The sequence below is a fragment of the Sinocyclocheilus grahami genome, unplaced genomic scaffold, assembly GCF_001515645.1.
Source record: "Sinocyclocheilus grahami isolate Dianchi unplaced genomic scaffold, SAMN03320097.WGS_v1.1 scaffold851.1, whole genome shotgun sequence".
Taxonomy (NCBI): Eukaryota; Metazoa; Chordata; class Actinopteri; order Cypriniformes; family Cyprinidae; genus Sinocyclocheilus; species Sinocyclocheilus grahami.
Genome location: NW_015506030.1, coordinates 372406 through 395995, shown reverse-complemented (window position 1 = coordinate 395995; position 23590 = coordinate 372406). Strand labels below are relative to the sequence as shown.

The 23590-nt window shown below is 36.2% G+C and overlaps 1 protein-coding gene across 1 annotated transcript in view; it reads right to left on the bottom strand.

The window, feature by feature from the left end:
- Positions 1–254: 254 nt before the first annotated feature.
- LOC107562951 (breast carcinoma-amplified sequence 3-like) overlaps positions 255–23590 on the bottom strand; it is a 93819-nt gene continuing 70483 nt past the window's right edge. The window contains exons 15-21 of the mRNA XM_016247711.1: positions 14194–14318; positions 13719–13884; positions 13159–13259; positions 8567–8667; positions 5718–5914; positions 4394–4491; positions 255–1112 (exon numbers count right to left, since the gene is read on the bottom strand). Coding sequence (XP_016103197.1) covers positions 892–1112; positions 4394–4491; positions 5718–5914; positions 8567–8667; positions 13159–13259; positions 13719–13884; positions 14194–14318 — 1009 coding nt within the window. The 3' untranslated portion in view covers positions 255–891. The remainder of the gene's footprint in view (positions 1113–4393; positions 4492–5717; positions 5915–8566; positions 8668–13158; positions 13260–13718; positions 13885–14193; positions 14319–23590) is intronic.

Sequence of the window (23590 nt, the reverse complement as noted above, 5' to 3'; positions counted from 1 at the left end):
ATTCTATTTTCTTCTGTGTTCTATGTAAAAAGACTCTTTGGGCATCTGAGATCAAATCTTTTACTATGTTTTTTTAAATGTTTATATATGTATATATATTTTTTTTTTATTATTATTATTATTTAATATTAATAAACTTGATTTAATTATTTAAATATTTTATTTATTTTCTACTCTATTTTCCTCTGTGTTCCAATGGGGGGGGGGGGAGGGAAATTTGAGATAAAATATTTTACTTCAATGTCAAATCTTAATTTTTTTATTAATTAATTTGTTTTGGAGGAAAAAAAATACCCTTTTAGGCATCTAAAATACAAGCATAATGGTAAATCCTACACTAAGGAAAAAGCATGATAATGCTTAACTCTTGACATATGATTTCTTTAGAAGACCATGGTATATCGTTTTCAATTAAAACCATGTAGTTACATTGCAATTACTAATAAAGTTACTGATCAACCAGTAACTTCAGTTATTTGTACTCATATTTAGCACTTTAAATCAATACCCCACCATAAAAACAATATACACTCCAACAGATGAGCACAAACAAAAACACGCGTCATCGCCCCTGACACAATACAAGACACACTTGCAGCTATCAGTCAAGCTTCTTCCAGAACGTGACAGCAAATTCACAACACGCCAGCATCTTTCGTGCACTCTCGCCCGCTCATCTACCGATCTCCGACAGGCCCCTGCCACCCCACCTCGCCACACACATAACAACCGGGCCAGGAAGGAAAAGTGCTCTCACCGAACAAATGACGGGGTGTTTCTGCTACCGAGTCATAACAAAATACAATCAAAAGAGACTTGTATTCCTGCTCGCTTCATGGTTCAAATAGATAAAGCGCCTCCTGTCTTCTCTCGCACAATGCGCTGTGTAGTCTAGAAGGGCCAGGGTGACGCTCCAGGGACCAGATAGGAGTATTGATAATGCTGACTGCATGTCCAATTGATTTTGGGAAGCTGAGACAGTGGCTGTGAGATTCTTTCTTTTTCCTGATACGCTGTGTCAAGCAGACGGGTGCTGCTTATGATGGGTTTAGTGTCAGCACACACATCCGGCAGAAATGGCCACATGGTGCCAGCTCCCTTAGGGGTGGTATCTAACACAAAGGACACCACATGAACACACACAGCACAGTAACATTAATATATAACAGCCAGGAGGCTCTGATATCTTCATGTGATCTTTCTGAAGCACTTACTTTACAATGTAAAGACCACAGATCTGTTGCAAAACCTAGTGGGCTGCCTTGCTGTCTACATATGGTCAAATAAAGCTTTAAGCATACACAAATACACACAGCATATTCAATCATTTGTGTATATTTACATATTCAGCATATTCCAACTAATTTAATTATTATATTTAAAATATTATTTAATCACACCTTTCAAGTATCTAATGAATTAAAACTTTTTATGAAAATCAACACTTGCGCACAGCCAGGACTGTCGCAATGCATTCTGGGATTGACTTCTCCACAAAGGGTACATGTAATGCTGACTTAGAATGTGGCCAGAACAAGGTATAATTAAGTTGACTTTTTTTAAAATGACTTATTATTTATTTTAATTATAATTAAATAAAATGTATAAATGCGTTATTATAAAAAGAGTTTACAATATATGACATATATTATAATAGTTTTAATTAATGCATTTATTTTATTTTACAAATTTGTCAAGAGACAAAGTTCTGGAGAAAACCCCAAAACACCTTTCTTTCTTCCTTCCTTTTAAATATTTTATATATAATTATTTTATTTGTAATAAAATAAAAATGCCAAAAATACACTATTTTATTATAAAAAGAAAAAAGTATATATTTTATGCACATTGTATGTGCTGTGTTGCAAGATGTAAAAATAAAAAAATGTTGTCAATTTTGTTTATTCCAGACTAAAAGTTTTAATAATAAAAATGAAATAAGAATATTTTAATTAATGCATTTTATTTTATTCTACAAATTTGTCAATAAATGAAGTTCTTGAGAAAACACCCTTTAGTTAGTTATAAATAAAAATAAAAAATGAATAAAATACACACTTTATTTTATTATAAATACAACATAAAAATATAAAATGAATATAAAAAATTATAAAAAAAGTAAATATTTTAATTATTAATTCTTTATTTTCTTCATTAAATAATTATTAATTATTCAACATTTTTGTCAACACATTAAGTTCGGGGGAAAAAAATATTTTGAGCATCTGAGATGATAAATGCTGGCCTTGAGGCAGTAAAGTTGCCTTAAAAAATGCCTACTTAGTGTATACATAGGCTCACTATTGCGCACAGCCAGGACTGTCGCAATGCATTCTGGGATTGACTTCTCCACAAAGGGTACATGTAATGCTGACTTAGAATGTGGCCAGAACAAGGTATAATTAAGTTGACTTTTTTTAAAATGACTTATTATTTATTTTAATTATAATTAAATAAAATGTATAAATGCGTTATTATAAAAAGAGTTTACAATATATGACATATATTATAATAGTTTTAATTAATGCATTTATTTTATTTTACAAATTTGTCAAGAGACAAAGTTCTGGAGAAAACCCCAAAACACCTTTCTTTCTTCCTTCCTTTTAAATATTTTATATATAATTATTTTATTTGTAATAAAATAAAAATGCCAAAAATACACTATTTTATTATAAAAAGAAAAAAGTATATATTTTATGCACATTGTATGTGCTGTGTTGCAAGACGTAAAAATAAAAAAATGTTGTCAATTTTGTTTATTCCAGACTAAAAGTTTTAATAATAAAAATGAAATAAGAATATTTTAATTAATGCATTTTATTTTATTCTACAAATTTGTCAATAAATGAAGTTCTTGAGAAAACACCCTTTAGTTAGTTATAAATAAAAATAAAAAATGAATAAAATACACACTTTATTTTATTATAAATACAACATAAAAATATAAAATGAATATAAAAAATTATAAAAAAAGTAAATATTTTAATTATTAATTCTTTATTTTCTTCATTAAATAATTATTAATTATTCAACATTTTTGTCAACACATTAAGTTCGGGGGAAAAAAATATTTTGAGCATCTGAGATAACCGTTTACATAAATGCTGGCCTTGAGGCAGTAAAGTTGCCTTAAAAAATGCCTACTTAGTGTATACATAGGCTCACTAGGTATTGGAACAGAACGCACAAAAATGCAAGCAGACATAAACTGGGCAAATGGGTGAGACAGCCTAAACCAAGCCTAAACAGAAAACAAGACAGAGACAGTGTCCTACAGGACAGCATCAGATCCTCCAGGTCAGCCTGGACTAGAGAGAGACATTGCGGTAGAGGAGGTGTGTCTGCGCTCTGCGGGATAAACAGGGCTGTGCAGTCTTTTGAAGGCACAAAGACAAAGCGATGAGCACTGATAAGAGGAGGCGCCACACTGCTTGAAGCCCTGAGAGCTGAGCAATCACACACAGACTGATAAGCATCGGCCCATAAAGACGACTCCTGCAGCTCTCCTCCAGACGGGCCAGAGAAGAGAGAAAGAGAGGGAGGGGAGCTGTGTGATAAAGATGGTTACTTTCTTTCTTTTCGAGGTGAGGGTTTAAAGGAGGGGCGACGTGAGATGATGACGAGACTGTTTTCTTGACAGGAAGTCACTAGATGCAAAGGAACATCAGGTCCGTTTGAAGACACCGCAGAGAGTCAGTGCAATCTCAAAGATGAAAACTCCTGACAGTGCGATGCAGCTAATGTGTGTCTACAGACCAAGCACTAAACATCACAACAGTCAACACGGCCTACCTTCTACTGACAAACCACATTTCGGAGCTTCGCAAATGTGGTGCTTTGATTTCAATGAAACATGAAAGACTGTGCCGCACACATATATGTGTAAGCATACACAGCAAAATATCACTTTGTGACTGAAAAAGAGCAAACAGTGCAGTGTACTTGAATTCTCTGAAATGTATTTTCTCTCTTGTTTTGTTTAGACTGTATATGTCTACACATAAGGAGTTTCAAAATGGAGAGAAATCTTTTAAAAGTACAAGCCTGACCAGATCTTTGTTGATTGGATTATCTTAACATGACAATTGGAGGAATGAAAAAAAAAAGGAATCAACATCCCTCCAAACAACATCCATCTAATCTAACACAAAGGTCACAATAAGCCTATTTACCAAATGTAGACTGCTGATAGTTTTTCAGCCAGGTTGTATCTGTTTCTGTGTAACATACCATGAAGTTAAAATGCATAAAGTGTTCTAATGCTCAGAAAAGAAAGTTGAGTCAAGCTAGAGAGGATTCTTGCAGATTCATCATACTGGTAACTGTTTTTTGTAATCCAAATGCTTCAGATCATGTTGAAAAAAACCATAATAGCAGCCAGTGGTCTTACCTGAGCCGGTATCTATGACTGTAGACTGGCCTCTACGGTCGGCCACCAGGCGAGACGAGCCAGGCATGCTAACGGGTTCAGAACGCACCGGCTGGATTCTGCAACATAAGGACAAGCGATATTAAAAAATTGTGAATTAGACTCCTACACATTACACTAGCATTAGCCACAACAGTGTGAGTGACGACAGTTAGCAATGTGAAGTGTGAATTAAGAGGTTCAGTTAATTACCTAACAAATTTAATCTATTTAATGACATAGTATGCTGATTAATTAATTCAGCATTTAAATATTAAACATATCTCAATAATTGCTGTAAAAACACCACCAAATTATGAAATTATAGAAAGATAAAATGATAGAACAGCAGACAGAAAGATAGACAGATAGATAAAATGACAGACAGACAGACAGACAGATAGATAGATAAATAGATAGACAGACAGACAGACAGAATGACCGACAGACAGACAGACAATGAACAATAGACAGACAGACAGACGAAACAATAAAATGAATGATAGATGGACAGAGAGATAGCAGTGTTTGTACTGTACAAGTGCTGGCTAGAGATGGTCAGTATGTGTATTTAGTGAATTTCTGTGGTTAGTAACATGAGTCTACGCTGTCACATTGTGAATTGGGTGTTGATGATGGCAGCTGGTAGAGACGAGCCAGGCATGCTAACGGGTTCAGAACGCACCGGCTGGATTCTGCAACATAAGGACAAGCGATATTAAAAAATTGTGAATTAGACTCCTACACATTACACTAGCATTAGCCACAACAGTGTGAGTGACGACAGTTAGCAATGTGAAGTGTGAATTAAGAGGTTCAGTTAATTACCTAACAAATTTAATCTATTTAATGACATAGTATGCTGATTAATTAATTCAGCATTTAAATATTAAACATATCTCAATAATTGCTGTAAAAACACCACCAAATTATGAAATTATAGAAAGATAAAATGATAGAACAGCAGACAGAAAGATAGACAGATAGATAAAATGACAGACAGACAGACAGACAGATAGATAGATAAATAGATAGACAGACAGACAGACAGAATGACCGACAGACAGACAGACAATGAACAATAGACAGACAGACAGACGAAACAATAAAATGAATGATAGATGGACAGAGAGATAGCAGTGTTTGTACTGTACAAGTGCTGGCTAGAGATGGTCAGTATGTGTATTTAGTGAATTTCTGTGGTTAGTAACATGAGTCTACGCTGTCACATTGTGAATTGGGTGTTGATGATGGCAGCTGGTAATGTGAGCAGCATTGTGTGTGAATGTGTGTTTAGTGTCGGCACCTGAGGCTGTGCAAGTCCAGGTCATCTGTGTCGAAATCAAGAAGAGGCTGCTGGGTGTCGCTGGGCCCCTGTGACTGTAGTACAGAGGAACTGGAGGAGATAACAGTGGTCTGACCCGACGGATGGATGGTCTTGAACTGAAACTGAGGGCCCATCCAGAGTCTCCTGTGAGGGCCTGTGTGGGTCACAATTTCCACCTGTAAAGTATAACATCAATAGAGATGAGCACTTAAACAGCTTTTGCAACAATTAACTTCAGCAAAGTAATATATTTTTGAGTGCACAATATTCAGGTGAATCAAACAGGACTTTATTCTATGCATCAGGTTTTTGTAATTATTTATTATTAGTGCTATCAAACGATTAATCGAATCCAAAATAAAAGTTTTTGTTTATTTAATATATCTGTGTGTACTGTGTATATTTACTATGTATATATGAATACACACACATACAGTATATATTTTGAAAATATTTGCATTGTATATTATTTATATTACAGATAAATATATTTAATATATAAACAGCATATTTTTCTTAAATATATACATGAATGTTTATGTATTTATATAGACACAATAAATATACACAGCACACACACACATATATTATGTAAACAAAAACGTTTATTTTGGATGCGATTAATCGTTTGACAGCACTATTTATTATTATTATTTATTTTTATTTTATTACATTTCTCCACTCACACAACATCAGTTACATCAACAGCAAAAAATTTAAAAAAAAAAAATCACAATTCACAATGCAAAACATTTGTTTTCTTATTAGAACAAATGTTCTCAACTGGTAGATATATATGATTAAAATAAAATAATAATAATAATAATAATAATAATAATAAATGATAAAAAAAATTATAAAAAATGGGTCCATGTATTATTATTATTAATTTTTCTTAAAATATAATATATTATCTGAATTCCTAAAAAAATCACAATTCACAATGCAAAACATTTGTTTTCTTATTAGAACAAATGTTCTCAACTGGTAGATATATATGATTAAAATAAAATAATAATAATAATAATAAATGATAAAAAAATTATAAAAAATGGGTCCATGTATTATTATTATTAATTTTTCTTAAAATATAATATATTATCTGAATTCCTACATTTCTGATGACTATTAAAATTATTAAGTGATAAAAAATAAATTTCTGATGTTCCACTTTGTTGTCTTATCACTTAGCACATCTTCGAAATCTCATACATGAAACTTAACAGAAAAACACTTTATAAAAGCTGAAACGCCTAATTAATAACAAAGTATTTAATATTTAGAATAACATTCAATTAAAAAAAAAAAACTTATGTGGGCAAGTGTCTGTTTTTGACCAACAGTATCAAATCTGGGGAGGGGAAGCGAGGTTAGACAGACGCCTCTCTTCCTCCCCAGTGGACCGCATTAACATGGCACAGAAAGACACTAACATCATGAAGCAAGAGAGAGGGAGGAGTGGAGGAGAAGACCGTCCATCCAGCCAGCATCTCTCTCTCCTCTTCATTTCTCCATCTTTTCTGAAAGAGCATGGTGTGGGGTCAACTCTTCTGTCCTCTTCCTGTCACATCTGTGTAAATGAGGCCAGCGGTATGTGTGTGTTTTTTTTCTCTGTAGTTAACACCAACGGTGTCGCACAGCCCTGAGAGAAACAGATGCGGCACTGGCTTTTATTCTGCTTTCGTGGGGGCCATGGCCAGATGTTGCCCCCCTCTGCACTCTCTCCACAATTCGCCTTGAGCCCGCCATATTGCGGCCGCCTCTCACGGACAGCACTTATTACACACAGCCTGCTGCCACAGCACTCACAGAGGACTGTGCTTTTTATGCTATGTTGCCATAACATACAACAGACAAGCAGACTAATTGCAATCGCATATAAAGCAGATAAATAGAGCCATCAACAGGGTTTAGGCTGTGTTTAGCCAATAGCTGTCGCTGCAAGTGTTAATGGTGTCACTAGGCAGGCGGGTTGTGATGGGGATGTATGCTGTTGCTAATGCTGATGCATTAACAACCTTAAGATTTAAGAGCTTTGGCTGGGGTCAGTCAGGCCACACAAAAACTGCCACACACATGCTGTACCTGTTGCGTCTGCGTAACTAGAGTATTACATCATAAACGTACAAAGGTCTGAGACCACTTTGTAAATCTGGGATTAAGAACCTAATTTAAAAATGGGAAATATATAAAAGTTTTGAGATTCGGAATAATTTAGGAAATGCTGAAATTTATATTATTTGTTTTTTTCCACTTAAAACTTTTCATTATGCTGATAATACCATTTGTAATTTAAAATAACAAGAACAATTTTTACTAATGTTCATAAACATTTAGATCCCACTGTACATGTCTAAATAAATAAATAGTGGCATTATTGATCAATTAAAACTATTAAAACTACATTTATTGAAATAAAATATAAAAATTTGAAAAACAAATCTAATTAAAATGACAAAATCCCAAAATAAAATTACTAAAATTACAAAAAAAAAATTAAAAAAAAGATGAATGATAAATGAATGTCAAAATATCAATAATTACTTTCATAAATAAATAAATAAATAAAGTGTGTTTTCTAATAAATCAGGCAATCATGCATAATAGTTTGGATGACAAAAACTGGAAAAAATTAAATAATGCAATAAGATCCATTTTGGGTGAGCACAGCTGATAATGAAACAAGACATTTTTTATGACTGATACCAGCAACAACTCGGTTTCACTGAAATGTACGATGTGTGTAGCTTGAGTGTTGTTTATTAGGGTTAATATTAAACCAAGGCAGAGATGAAGGCCATGGGAGGAGGCTGAGAGTTCTGACTCACCTGTGAGAGCCATTCTTCGTCCTCCTGGCCACTGTGATCGGATGCCAGACTGTCATAAGACTCATGCCGGGTAATGGGGCCAGGGCTGCCAGGAGGAGCCACTGCACAGAGAAAGAAAATAATAATTATGTACGAAAAATATATATTTTTTTTATTCAAATAAAATAAAAATACAGAGTACTTATTAAAATAAAATGCAGTGCACTTCTTTAAAGACTCTATTACAATATAATATAATATAATATGATATGATATATGATATATTATAATATAATGGGTCACCTTGCTAACAATAATGAGTAAACAGTAAATTATAAAATCTTCAGCTCTTTCCATGAAGTCTCTGTAAGAAGTGCATGGTACATCACTTTGCATAAAAACACCAATAAAACACCTACATAGTAATTAACATTTTTGGGCTGTGGAAAGCCAACAAAAATGTTCACAGTATGTTTTGGTATGCGAGTGAGAGCGGGACATATAAAAGAGTGCAGAGCTTTCAGCAGCAAAGACAGCATGGGCAGTGACAGAAGGAGCACTTGGAGGCTTCGCTAAGCAGGCGCCAAGTATTCAGACTAATGTGCACAATCAGTGGTTTCCCTTCCAACCTCCAGGCAAACACATGCCTTTGTTACCAATGTACATAATACAGCAGTGAATAATAAAGATGTCAAGCCCTCATCTGGAGGACACAAGGAGCCCGTCGCTCTTGTTGCCTCTTCTTCACTCTATCTGTCTCGCAGACATAAGTGCTCACACACCAGGTGTTCAGACACACAGGATGAGGTGTTCCTGCCAGCTTCATGCCGCAGTCACTACTGTGTGAGTAACGGATACACCGACACCTCCACTTGAAGGGGAAATCTGCTCGCTATCCATCCTACTCAATCACAGTAACACTAGCCACTGCCAGAGCTATCCCAGCAAGCTGCATTATGCGGACATAAATCGTAGAGTAACTTACCGACCTCTGATGGGTCAGAGCAGAGCCAGAGAATGTTACCTCTTAAACACAATCAAGCTCTGGCCTTCCTCCTTCCCTCTTTCTAAAGCCCAGGGGGACAATAAGTGTTGACTAATAAATAATTGAAGCGTAAGAACAGTAGCTGGCTCTGTAGATCAGGTTACAGTGGGTTCATAACGGCCGGGCTTAAGAGGTCGAGGGCTCCTGGACTGTTAAGAGCAGTTTATCTGTTGTGAGTTAGAGTGTGAGCAACAGAATAAGGACAGGAAACAGGCCATGACCGCATAAACCCACAGTATCACAGTCACAGCCTGGTTACAAATTTGCTTTGGCCACCAACACACAAAACATGTACAAACGAGCTTTCAGTTAAATAATGTTTGTTCAGGTGCATAACAGTGTACGCATTGACACCTGGAAAAAGAAGCCAGACTAGGTTTTGTTAATGTTGTTGCTTTTACTGTAGTTATTGTCCCTCACTCTACCTTGAAAAAATTAACACTTATCATTTTAAACAACTTAATGAATTGATTTCATAAACAAACAGATGAACCAATATACTAATTACAATTGTGCTTATAACAATATATTAAACAAATATTTATAAGTATTTATTTCTATAATTATATAAAAAAGTGAATAAGTGAAAAATATGTACATTTGTAAATATGTATTATTTAGATATTTAGTTATGTATACATTTTTATTAATTCATTCATAATAATTTTTATTTTAATGAATGTGTATGGCCACTATTTATGCACATAAAAATGATCAACGAGAGGTGTGAAGAATTGTGCTACTGCTGTTATTTTTCCCCATATTACGAACAAACAAATACATTAATTTAGTTGTTTATTAATTAAAAGAGTCAATTAATGAATTAATTCATCCATTTTAATTGTATTATTTATTCCAAAAACAATCAAATCTGTATATTTAAAATTATATTTATTTATTTATTTATATAGTAATGTATACATATTCATATAGTAATATTTATATAGTAGCCAATATGTTAATAAAATATGTAAAAATATAAATATTTATATAAATACTAATCAATTATTTCATTAATTTTTATGCATTTTTTTCATTGGTTGGTCCATGGTAAAAATGAATACTGTATATGGCCACTTTCTATATACATTAAAATGTTCAGTTAAATAAAGTGCAAGAAGAATTGTGGACTTATAAACCCTTGCATCAGATGTTTCTGCTATTACTATCGTTATATTTTCTACTCTGTCACTTTAAAAAAAAAAAGAAAACAGACTAATTTAAATAACTTATTTTAGTATACTCTGAATATAGCTATAGAATCACAGATGCATTTGGGTATATTCTGCTCGCTTGATCCAACAATACAATGAAAGATGCCTAATAAATGCAGTGTGTAAGTTGTAAAGGTCACAGGCTGCACCTTCCTGCAGCTATGAATGAAACCCTCACACCTTTCCTTATGAAATCTGGGCTCATTCATTAGAGAGCTCTCAGACACACAGCCGCCACTCTCTCTGCTCAACGACAGCTAATGTCGCAAGCTGAGGATTCCCTGAGCACTGTCAGTTGGACCAAAGGAGCTTCGCTGGGCCAGCGTGTCCTTGTTATCTACCCATCATCTGGGTATCATCAGCAGTGGCTGGGTAATGCTCCCCTTCCAGAGTGCTGCCAAAGGCTGGGCAGATGGACAGGTGGAGATAGTGACCAAGAAGTGGCGCCACGGTTGCTTTTATCACCAGTCGTGCAGGCTCCAGCTCCTCTGACCCTACCGTCCACATGCTGCATTTTTAATCAGCCAGGTCATCCAATCTAGAAGCAAGACCAGAGCTGTCAATCACAAAGCCCTCCTCGCTGCGAGTCCTCACAGTTTGAGGGTAAAGGCACGCGCCCCGCCCCTTTCTGAGACCGCTGAGCCTGGGAACGGTCTGCTACTGATGCCCCTCTGCTATCTCCAGCTCTCTTCTGCCATCTTTCTTTGTATTCTCCCCTTTCAGAGTGGCCTTTAACAAAGTAATTACAAAGAAAACGAAAGCCTGATGATAACATTAACGCCCAGCTTTATGTTCGATCCATAAAGAAGTTGCGTTCACTTCCTGCCTATAACTACTTTGCTGAGAAGACCTCAGTGATCAATCTAGCAAATGTATTCATTGAAACATTTGGTAATAAAAGGTTTCTTGATTTTGTCAACATTAATGAAGACAAGAAGAAAAAAGCACATCATTAAAAAATGATTTCAATACAAAAATGATGACAAGAAAAAATAACATCGCATAAAATGTAGTCTTGAATATGTCAGTGGCTGCTGTAATCAGATGAGTAAATGTTAATGAAAAGAGACAAAAGAAAGTGCATCACTATGATAATTCTTTAAATTAAAACAAAAACATGACAAAAAAAAAATAACATTGCAAGTTATTAAACAAATTTAAAAAGAGTTTTAAAATAGTGTTTCAAATAACCCAATCATGGTCAATAATAGTCAATAACCCAATCATAGTCATAGTCCTGTTAATACATTTAAATTAATACATAAAATATATGAATATTTTGCACTTTTGAACAAAAAATGTCATTTACTAAAATTAGATGCCATTTTAGTCAGACTGAAACTAAAATGATGACAAAAAATGTATGCATATAGACACACACACACACACACATATATATATATATATACTAATGGGGGGAGAATACTGCAAAACAAAACACACACTGGATACGTCAGTTGCTGCTGCTCGTGGTGCGACACAATGCAGCAAGCAATCAAATGTGGCACGTCGTGGGTTGCCCGGCACACTGAGGGCTGGGGGCGCAGGACAAACACGTCCACATGCATATGCACATACTCTCCTGAGTATCAGGTTGGTGAGGTTCAACTGTAATAGAAGTTCACAGGGCAAAGATCTCTGGCTTATTTTAATTCAACATTAGCGTTAATGCACTGAACAAGCTCATTATGCCTTTCTTTGCCCCCTGGTGGACCGCATCCATGCCGAGCCATTGCCACGACCGCTCACGCATGGCTATTTCATCACTCCGACACATGCATGGTGATTAGACCGACTTCCAGAGAATATTCTACCCGTTTAGCCTTGAGCACGTGGGCTTTAGTGGCAGAGAAGAAATGTGAAGCCTGGCCTGAAGGACCCAGACAGCTAATTACTCATTAATGTTTATGATTATCCAAGCTAACGCAACAATGCTGACTTATTCAAGATATATTAGATGTGTGGTCATCCGTGAGCCTTCTGCCCTCGAGTTGCATTCTCTTGCCTTTCATACGTCAACCCGAAGTGCTCTCTATGCAATTGTTATTAAATTACATGAGTTTAAAGCCACACTAATTGGTTTAATCTGAACGCTGGGTTAATTTGGCACTGGTTATGATGAGTTTCAGGGCATGTATGTACTAGCGAGTGACAAAGGCCTGATTCACAACACCAAAGGAGAAAACAAAAACGCTTCATCCACTGCTACGTCAAATGGAAAGGATTTATCTCTGCAATCGTTCAAGAACAGGCAGAGAGGAGAGATGGAGTTTACCGTTCATGTTTCTAGTGTTGTGGTGCACCAATAAGGGTTAAAAACAAACATCTCCAGTGAGACACACACACATACTTACATCCAGTCAGGAGGTATTGATAGTACTGCACAAAGTCTGAGGCAAGCACCAAGGGGTGGCTGCTGTTGAAAGGTGGTTGTAGCTCATTCCACTGCAGTGTCCTACTCAAAACAAACACAGAAATCAATTTAGGAAGTGCATATCAAAGGGCCAGATGTATATAACAGTCTCCAGCTGAGCTATAATGGACTCAAACTCTCCGCAGTCCGGTGGACCTTCCATTTCTCCTGTCTCATGTGGGCCACACGAGCTATACAGCTCAGTACATACAATCATTTAATATGTACAATCAGATCAGAAAGCCATTCTGAGAGCAATCCCTGCCTGTTTCCATTTTCTTCGCTTGGTCACAAGCATTATTGCATTATGACTGAGCTCAGCGTCTGGGTCGGTGACAAGCCATGATGTTAATCATTTGCTTGCCCTCATTAAGGCACCATATAAGCTGTTTTATGTAAATGATATGACTGCAGTGGGTCGTGTCAGGAGCTTATGTCGGACTGAAGGTGAAGTGTAAAAGCACGTAAATAGGTGTGGTGCTGAGAGCCTCGGGGCAAGACCTGGCTAGATTCCAACAGGCTCTCGGACAGGTGTTCAACTCCAGAGGCGTGTCATCGCCTATCTTTTGCGCCGTGCTGATTGGACGAGGCTCCAGCACGTGCTCCACCAGGTTTCCGTAGCAACTCAGGATGTACAGCGATTCAACAACAGCCTGGCGAGACTGATCTAACAGGGAAGAAAAGTCAAGACTAAGTTATTGAAGATTAAGATTTTGGTTTCTAACATGAGCTCAATTTTTTTGTGGATTTTGTGGAATAGATTTTGCAGTTCCATTTGGTACCACTTCAGAGATAAAAGAATTAAACGAAAAGAGGATACCAGAGCTTCTAATAAATAATAAATTAATAGAACATAAAAATATAATATAATAACTAAAATACAATAAAAATAAATATTTTTTTCTACCCACCAATAATCAAACCAGTTAATTAAACTAAAGCTTAAAAATTATGTCTAAATAAAGCAATGTCAGACCTTTCTCTCTCTTCATGTTGGGGTTGGTGATGAACCAAGAGTGGGAGGAGGCGAAGACTGCAGCCACGCAGAACTCCCCACCGCTGGACTTACTGGGAGAGATCTGGGGAGGTGGCTTGGATTTGCTACATTAAAAAAAAAAGAGGTCACGAATGACAATAAGTATATAGAGAATGAGTGAGAAAGAAAGAAAAAAAAGAAAGAAGGAAAGAGAGAAAGAAAGAAAGTCTGCTTTTGGTGACTGGCATCCAGAGTAAAACAGGAAAATTAAAGCCACATTACTGACAAGAAAAGAGACACAGTTGGGATGTAAAAAATCAAGACAAAATTTCCTGCATATGAATGAAATCTCTCAAGAGTTTCAAACAAAAAATGCACGTCCACAAACAAAATACTGGGCTTGTAAACAATAAACATAATACACATTCATACTTCATGCAAGTAAAAAAAAACAAAAAAAACAAACATTTATTTGGCTTATTAGTTCACTACAACTGTTTTTAGATGTTTAAGTGTAATCTGGAAGACACAGTTTACAATATGTTTATGTGTACACATGTTAATGAGAAAATATTTATGTTTAAATGTATTTAAATTAATTTAAAAAATGCATATTATTAAAAATGTTGCTTTCGACAGGATTCTTATTTCACTTTGTATTGGCCAAAATAACCACATTAAGTTTCATTTAGCAAGCAAAATTTCATCTCAGTTGTCGAAACCAGAAAACCGCTAGCTGATGTTTTAAATTTCTGTCCAGTGGATATAATGATGTTGTTAAAGCTTAACACATACATATACACTCCAGGAGTCTGTACAGATACCACATAATGGTGGACATTTGTTTATATAGCTGCTTCAAATGGAAGCTTTTAAGCTTCTTTGGAAGGCATCATTTTAGTCTTGGCATTTGAGAAAAATTATTAAGGACCTATTGAATTATTCCTTACGTCAGTAAGATTTTGAAAAAGCCAAGGAGAAAAATAAGCTGAGCGATAAGGACTCACATATGGAATTTATTCTAGAACAGAAGCCATGTGGTGTCACTGTCCGACTCCCGCACAAACCCGCACTGTAAAAACCTGCCCTCCATATCTCAAACATACAAGAGACTCCCAAAACACTGACTATTAGCCGTTTCACACAGAAACACACTTCAGATACCATCAGCCATGCAGATATACACACTCAAATACACACAAATGGATGTGAATGGGAGCAACAAATTATTACGAGTTTCAATTTAATAACTAAATTACTAAACTGAACTAAATGTAATTCTACAATATAAAAAATTGACATCAGAACAATTCAACAAGATTTTTGCTACTCATCCGCAGTGAGTGAAACCTCGGCTGCATCTCAAACCACACTTACTCCACAAAATGGGCCATTCACACGGAACACATTTGTGCATTCAAAAAACATGAAGAGAAAAGAAGAGAAACCGAATGGATGAAATACTCGACACGGCATCCTAAATATGGAGTACTCAATGCACAAGATGATGAAAAACAGCAAGAAAAACAACGTACTGATTTCTGAAGCAATCCTATGTTGCATCTTTTCAGTATTTTCATCTTTCAAAATGTATTAAGAATTTATTAAATAGAACACTTTTAATTATTTGAAATTGTAATATTTCACAATATTAAATTTTTTTTTTACTGTATTTTTGATCAAATAAATTCAGCCTAGATAACCATAAGAGAAAAAAAAAAAATCATACCAACCCCATACTTTAGTTTCTAATATTTATATTGTTCTAAAGCTAAATCAAATGATTAATATATTATCTGGAAAAAATATTGGTAATGTTATAACCTGTACATGCATGATGAATATAACCTGATGAACATCTCCAATTTAATGTAATTTAATTCAATTTTAAAGTTAATATTTAATCCCAGAACATTCCATGGACCGCAGACACTGCCTTTTAGTTTGCAACCCCTGATATATGTGATTAATTGCTATGAATTTTATTAATTCATCAGCATGTAATTCATTCAATTCAAATATGTAATCGATTGAAAGCCCTAGTCATTATGCATTAAAAGAGAAGATAACTGCAAAACAAAACTGCCGATTGTAATGAAATTGTCGCAGACCGTGGAGTCTGGACTGAGAGTTAATGTGGATGAATTGTCCAGTGTTTGAACCGGGACTCTTCAAGCCTTGCATTACACTAATAGGTGTTGAGTGACCTGTTGCTGAGCTGCACTCTCACTCCGTCACTTCCCTTAAAACTGTCATCAAGTCGTAAATTACTCTCAGGATGAGGAGTGATGTTGACATCTTTGTTTAGCCGACACCAGGCGAGGATTGCTGGTCAGGAAAGGCTAAAGACAAAAAATACAAAGTAAAGAAAAGCAGGGAGAGATATTGGCACATATTTATTGGTGTTGGACGGAGGTGGAGCGAATAACTAAATATCTGAGCGGTGTGAGCCGCTGATGGGGAGATACGAGCGGTTTGTCAGTATATCACCTTGGCCGGAGCAGCCGTGAACGTCTCACTGTCTGTCAGTGTAGAACAGAGGACATGGCACTAAATAAACACACTCAGCCGCCACAGGATTTAAAGAGCAGAGCACAGTGAAGTGCACGGTTTTTCTTTTTCTCCCTCTAATAAAACCAGGAATCCCAAGTGGGATAACGAGGAGAGAAGACAACAGACATTTTGATAACCTCAGATCTTTAGAAATGCCGCTTCCTTTACCCTGACCATCGCGGAGCATAGAGAAAAACACGGAGTGTAGCTCAAAGAAGCATTTAAATCCTTCCTGTTCCACCATGGAGTTCAAGGCAGTGAGGAAAGTGAAGGAGCTTAGCAGTTTTCCAGTCTGGGATGCAGGTGAGGAGCTGGCTTTTTCAGGTTTGGAGGAGCTGATGCACTTTCTTGAAGGAAAACTGTGAAGGATGGGTACACAGATGTTCTTAATAACAAAACCAAATCAAACTCAGTGTGACTAAACATTTATTCCTTTGAAATCACAGGCTGACACTGTCCGCCACAAATCTGAGAGGAAATTGTATCCGTTTCAAAGTGCTTTGCATAATAAATCTGGAAATATTCGTTAAAAGGTATATAATGTTATGCCAGTAATGATGATGAGACGAAAAACACTGCAAAGAGCCAGTCTGAGTTAAAAGCTGGGCATTACTTTGAGCGCTCCTCTCCTAGCGGTGGGACTAAAGCTGGCCAACTATGGTAAAAGCTCTTTGAAGAGGCTTTGGTCAGCAGATGATTTGGTCAACATGTTCTTATTTGAGTGCACTTTACACTTGCATTGCATCTGAATTTCCTTGAAGCGACCGCTGGAGTTGGTTTGCCTGTATTTGAAATCACTCTTTTCCTCTGGGTCTCACTTAAAGTGGCTAGTATGACTCAAGCTGCAGTGATTCAGCGGGCCATTTGAGCGAACGGATTATTCTAAATAAATATTGGCATGGGGAGCGGCTTACACAAAAATGTATCCGAAAATCAATAAATTATGAAACATAAACATATTTAGTGAGATGGAGGAGAAGGGAAGACAGACGTTACTAAACAGAAGCCAATTTTGTCTTCCCCCTATTGGCATTTCCTCTGCTGCTTCTAGAGTGTTTTTCCTCTCTCTCTCTAACTAATTCACTGAAAAGACTCCTTGCATGTCATTTCCACTTTTAATTTAACATATGAGGACTCTTGACGTGAGTTAATAGCTTTTCCTCAAGGGCATAATTCAATCTGTGATGTCCACCATCAAAGCCCGGCCACATTACAGTCCAGGCCACAGACGAGGCGCCATCAGGGGGGAAGCAGCCCCTCATTTGTTTTCAATGTAATGGCGGGCTTTAAACAACAAAAAGGAGCACGGATCTCATTTGAACTTATCAGGGGACTTGCCGTGACAAGCTGACCATATGGTCGCTGTACATCAGCCAGCGGGGTCTGTGTTACAGCGCTCATGAAAGGGTCGTGCAGAATGCAGGCATTTCTCTCAACGTCACATTTATTATCTCACAGCAGCTTTTCCTCAGACACGGCTCGGGCACACGGCCACGGTCCACACACACACTGTGGTAGCCATTTGGGAGGCCGGCATCAAACGCTAAAAGATAAACAGAAACTTTTCCCCTCCATTTCCAGTGTTCCAGCTCATTGGGATATCGTTGAGGAAGGTGCCTGATTCGGCATGATTTCCCTTTTCCTTAGCGAGCTGTCGGAAAATATGCGTTCCCCAGGTGTGAGCGCAGCGGTCTATGGTATTTACAAGCCACCAAGTTTTGAGGTGTGTGATGGTTGTACTTATTCGTTCTCTGCTCTTCTGAGTAGAGGACACTTTCAAAAATAAAAGCAGGGGGGGGGGGAAATTAAGTTGTCATAACCTACATCAATCAAAACCTTTCCTGAACTACACAAGATCTCTCTGTTATCCTGAAAACAGAGCAAACCAAATTAGTTCGGGAAGTAAAAATACATGATTTTCTCCATGCAGAAATAAATGTATAGCATAATGTATAATCCCAAAACATCTGCATTTTCTGCAGTATTTAAAATCTATTGTTTTTATACACCTAAAGAATGATTAAAAGTCAATTGCCTAAAATCATACTTTTTTTCTGATTATTTATTCATGATTATTTGAAAATGCAGTAAATTAACAGGAAAAATAGGTAACTGAAAAAGCATATTTTTATAGTATTATTTTGTACGCTTTTTCAGTCGACTTTTGGTTTAATTAAATTAAATTTGCTTTAATTCATAAGCTGTTATCACAAAATCGTATGATCCACCATTTGTATTTGAGCTGCAATTTTCCATCTTTTTCCTGCGTGGGAGTGTTTTGTTTTGGAACACTTGATGATACTTAATAGTTCCATGTGATATTAAGCACACTGTTCACTTCTCTAAAAGGAAAAACTAATTAACATTTAATACAACATCTAAATCAATCATATGATTCTGATGAAATGCGGAGCTCCAGTTGTGTCCCACATTAATGTGCCTAGCCCAGTCAAGAGGAAGCTATGGGGAATATTAAGATTTATCATGTTAATGATAAGGCTTTGAAACGCATACGTCCTCTGAGATCACAGTACAGCACTGCAGGAAAAAGATCTAATTGAAACGTATGTGAGGATACCACAACAAAAGCTGAAAGTCAAGCCAGAGGAAGGACAGCAGCACATGTGATTCATATTGCGTGGTGATGAGGGATGCAGGGAAGTCCATTTTGCTGAGGTTCAATCTTTGAAGCTGCATATATACACAAAACATTTTGCTTTAATTTTGCTCTGCTTTAATTCTTACCTGTAAATAATTTAATATTTGCAGCAAAATGATGCATTGCTTCAATAATAATCACCCCCCTTTTGATAGTAAAGTAACTTTCTGAGTTTGCATCTAATAAAAATCTCTGTTTTTCTCCATATACACTCAAGCCAATGATTATACACTGTCCAAATAAAACTGTCACATCAAATTAAAGGGTGAAGGAGATGAATGACTGCAAACGCATTGCACACATCTGACTCAACCATTGGCCAGAGCGATGCGCGCCGCACCAATAATTTTTTCACCCTTATTCCAAATGTCACCAGTCAATAAAATCATAACGACAACAATATGAATGTGAACACAAAAGCATTTTTGAATAAACAAGCTCTTTCGTCTGTTTGGGAAAAAACGGAGCAGGAACGGAACGATCACTTTGAAGGGAAGGTTCGTTTAAACCACAGGATGGACTGACAAACAGAGCTCTGATGTTTTCTAACGTAGCAAAACACAATATTTTGCGATGAACTCTATAACAAAAACTCTCTTCTCTCTCCCATGAATTCAACGACACTGACTAACTTAACTTAAATGCCAAGCTGATGTCGTAGACGTGCTTATGACCAACAAAATATTATAATTCACTAACGTTCCTCTCACAGTGGCCTTTATGCACAGGCAACATTTTCAATTAAAACAAATTAGGTTAGCAATTACAAAAAAATACACAAAAGCCAAACAGCAAATCCACATACAGAAACAGAACAAAAAAGGAACAATAAAAAGCACATCCTTTGGTTCTCCCCACAGCGTGCTAGAATAAACTAAAGCCGAAAAAAAATAATTATTTGAAACGAATGAAAGATGGAATGAACGCAGTCATTTGCTGAAGCGAGGACAAAGCATGCTGGGAGTGAATTGGAAAAACTCACCATGGAGTTTTAATGGAAAAACATCCAGCCCCAAAGAGGTAGGGTCTTCATGAAGGGACAGATACACAGAGATAGATGGGAAAAGCATAATTATTGATTTGACTGGACAAACAGTTTACCGTTTCATGATACATAAGTTAAAAAACCATGACAATAGTGGGTTTTAACATTTTTACTACTAGACCTGATCAAATTAGCAATAATATAACTCAATATAATGCAATTCTCATCAAATGTCTAAAGTAAACTACGTTAGTGGTATTTAGGAGGGGCATGAGAGACATGAGGTCAGTTTCTTCCAGTCTGACAGTTCAATAGAAGTTCAATAGTGGTTTAATTGAAGTAAGATGCTGTGGAAGATGTTGTTTTATGCTGAAGGGTTAGTAGAAAGGAGAAGTGGATCCCTGATCTACAGCCAGAGCAATGGATGACCGTAAACATTTTACAGCCAATAGTGTTTCCCTAAAGCAATAAAAAGGACATGGAATCCAACTCTGGCAGAAGAAGTCGTACACTCTGTGGTCCTCTGGATGAGTTTACTATTCAGTAGTCGTGAATCACTGTCTGTGAAACAAAACCTTACAGTTTTACACAGACACTGAACCTTTCTCATTGGCAAACAGCTATCATGAAGGTTTTCCCAGATCAAACAAATCGTGGCGTGAGAGATGAGTGATGGTCAGGCTAAGTTTAACTTATAATTGCTATTGTGTTTGACATTCTGAATAATAAATGAATCATAATCGCACACAGGGCTTAAGATACTCAAACAGCACGGACTGAGCAAAACAATCAAACAGGCAGGTTGCTTAGTTGCGTATCAAGTGGCATAGAGTGAGACACTTCAGCTGAATGGACTCAACAAATATCCAGCTGTGAAAATGGATGGACGCCACTGTTAAATGAATGGTTTCCATGGAGATGGAAACATGTTAAACCTCGGTTTGTTTAGCAGCACTGATGATCGGTTTTGTGTTAGTGCGACTGTGAAGATATAAAATGTCTATAAAAGATTAAGGGACACATTTGCATTGAAATAAGTAGGACAACACTGTACTATCTATCACATGACATGCTCATGCACTTCTAATAAGATCAGACCTGACTGCAAACCATAACAATAACATAAAAAGCAAGTGAAAAAGCAGATTTCATCCAAATCCGTAGAGTGCTATGAGGGTCTTTATTCCTGAGAAATGTTTACAGGGGGGGAAAAAAAAAAAAAAGCAAGAAGTCACAGGATGACAGTCAATGGGCGTCGAGGGCAACAACCCCACTTCAGCAGAATAATCTTTCACACGTTTATCTCTCTGATTTCCGTGAGCCTAATGTGGCACATCCAAAGGCATTAAAATGAGGTGATTTGAGCAAATGCTTAGACTGTGACATGTCACATGGCTGGGTAGCACCCGAGCTCTTTAAGCTATTCGTACGGTCATTATAGCACTATGAGACAATGGCCCAAAACAGCTCAATTCACGTATTACACTAAGCCTACCACATCTGTGAGGTCAGATCCAGCCATCCAGCAACACGCACAGTCGAATAAGAAAGAACACCATCAGTTAATGGTGAGGTGTGTGATTCAACCCAGTGATTCAAATATTCTAAATCTGTCCAGCAAAAAGATGTTCAAATTTGTTTAGTTTAGTTTTTTCTTAAAATGTTTATATCTACAGATCTACAAAGAGGCATGAGAAATAGTTTTAAATACACTGTAAAAAATGAGTGTAATTTTAAATGTAAAATATTATAAAAACACTACAGAACAAAAAACTGTTAATAGGTTAACGGTAAGTTCCAGTACTATATACAGGGAAAAATGGTAAAAGATCTAACCAGAAGTTTCATGTAATTTTGCAGTAAAATGCTGTTAAATGTACAGTTTTTAAAAGTAAAAAAAGAACAAATCAACATATAATTTAAATTCAAAAACTGTAAACTGATATTCCCAGAATTCCCTGTGATACTCCACATTTGAAAGTATTTTGTTTGAATAAAGTTTCTTAATAGTTTTTGTAATCAGTTGTACATGTATATTTGGGTTTTATGTTACATCTTCTGTATTTAATGAATGTTTATTGCACTTAAGTGTCATGTGTGTTACCATGATTGTGTTTTGTGTTTGTGTTATTGACTCTGTGCACCTTCTGTATATTAGAATCTACTTCAGCTTGTGGAAAAGCTACTTGTGAAGAACTTTGACTCTTCACGTGGCGTTCTCGTTTACCATCTGTTTTATTATGGTGGTTGTCAGTACATGTTAAAGGTACAAAACTGATTTTAGTAGCAGTGTGCATTGTTAAATTTACAGGTTTACATTCAAATTTTCTTGTTTGTAAATTAGTTTTACAACCACAGCTGCCAAAATTATTTTGTAAAAACCACAGAATGAATGAATTTTTAGCCAAAAAAGGCAAGAATGCAGAAGCATTTTGAGGAAGCGATGACAAATGAGTATACAGCTATGCTTCCATCCACCTAGATGCGCTCAATTTAGTTATGCACATGAAATTATGATGGAAACACATTTACGGAATAAATCTGCATCATAAATAAGCATCAAAAAGTCATGTGACTTTGCCTCAACAAATCATGTGATTGGATAACTGAACTAACCAGCACACCAATCTCATTACACACCATCTCAAATGTTATTTTAATAATTTTGAAATACCTGTCATCTAATTGATTTGGTATAATCACCTACAATTGCATTCTCAAACATTAGGCATCCGAATGCAAGAAAACATGACAGTGTTTATTAGTCCGTGTGTTGTCTGTGCACTCTGACACTTTCCATTGAAAAGCAACACCAGTGTCTCTTTTGCCTCTTTCAGCCTCAAAATGTACATGTAAAACATATTTAAAAAGGCAAAAGTCAATAAGACTTTTATGAGATTTGGTTTTTAAAAATACTATGCTAATATAAACCTTCAAAAATATTGTAGTATTTGTTGCTTGTTGAGCATAAGATAAATGGTAAAACTGTGTAAACAACAAATAGAAGTAAAACATAGGACTAAAACATTTGCATAGGACTAAAACAACCCCAAGGGGCTTTGCTACCTCATTTTTGAAGTCCACCACACACCACAGCAAGAAAGAACATCTATTATGCGTTCCATAAAATATGCTTCTTCAAAGCCCACACTCTAATGCTATTTCCTGTTATAGTCAGTATTTAAGGAGAGCAATAAGTC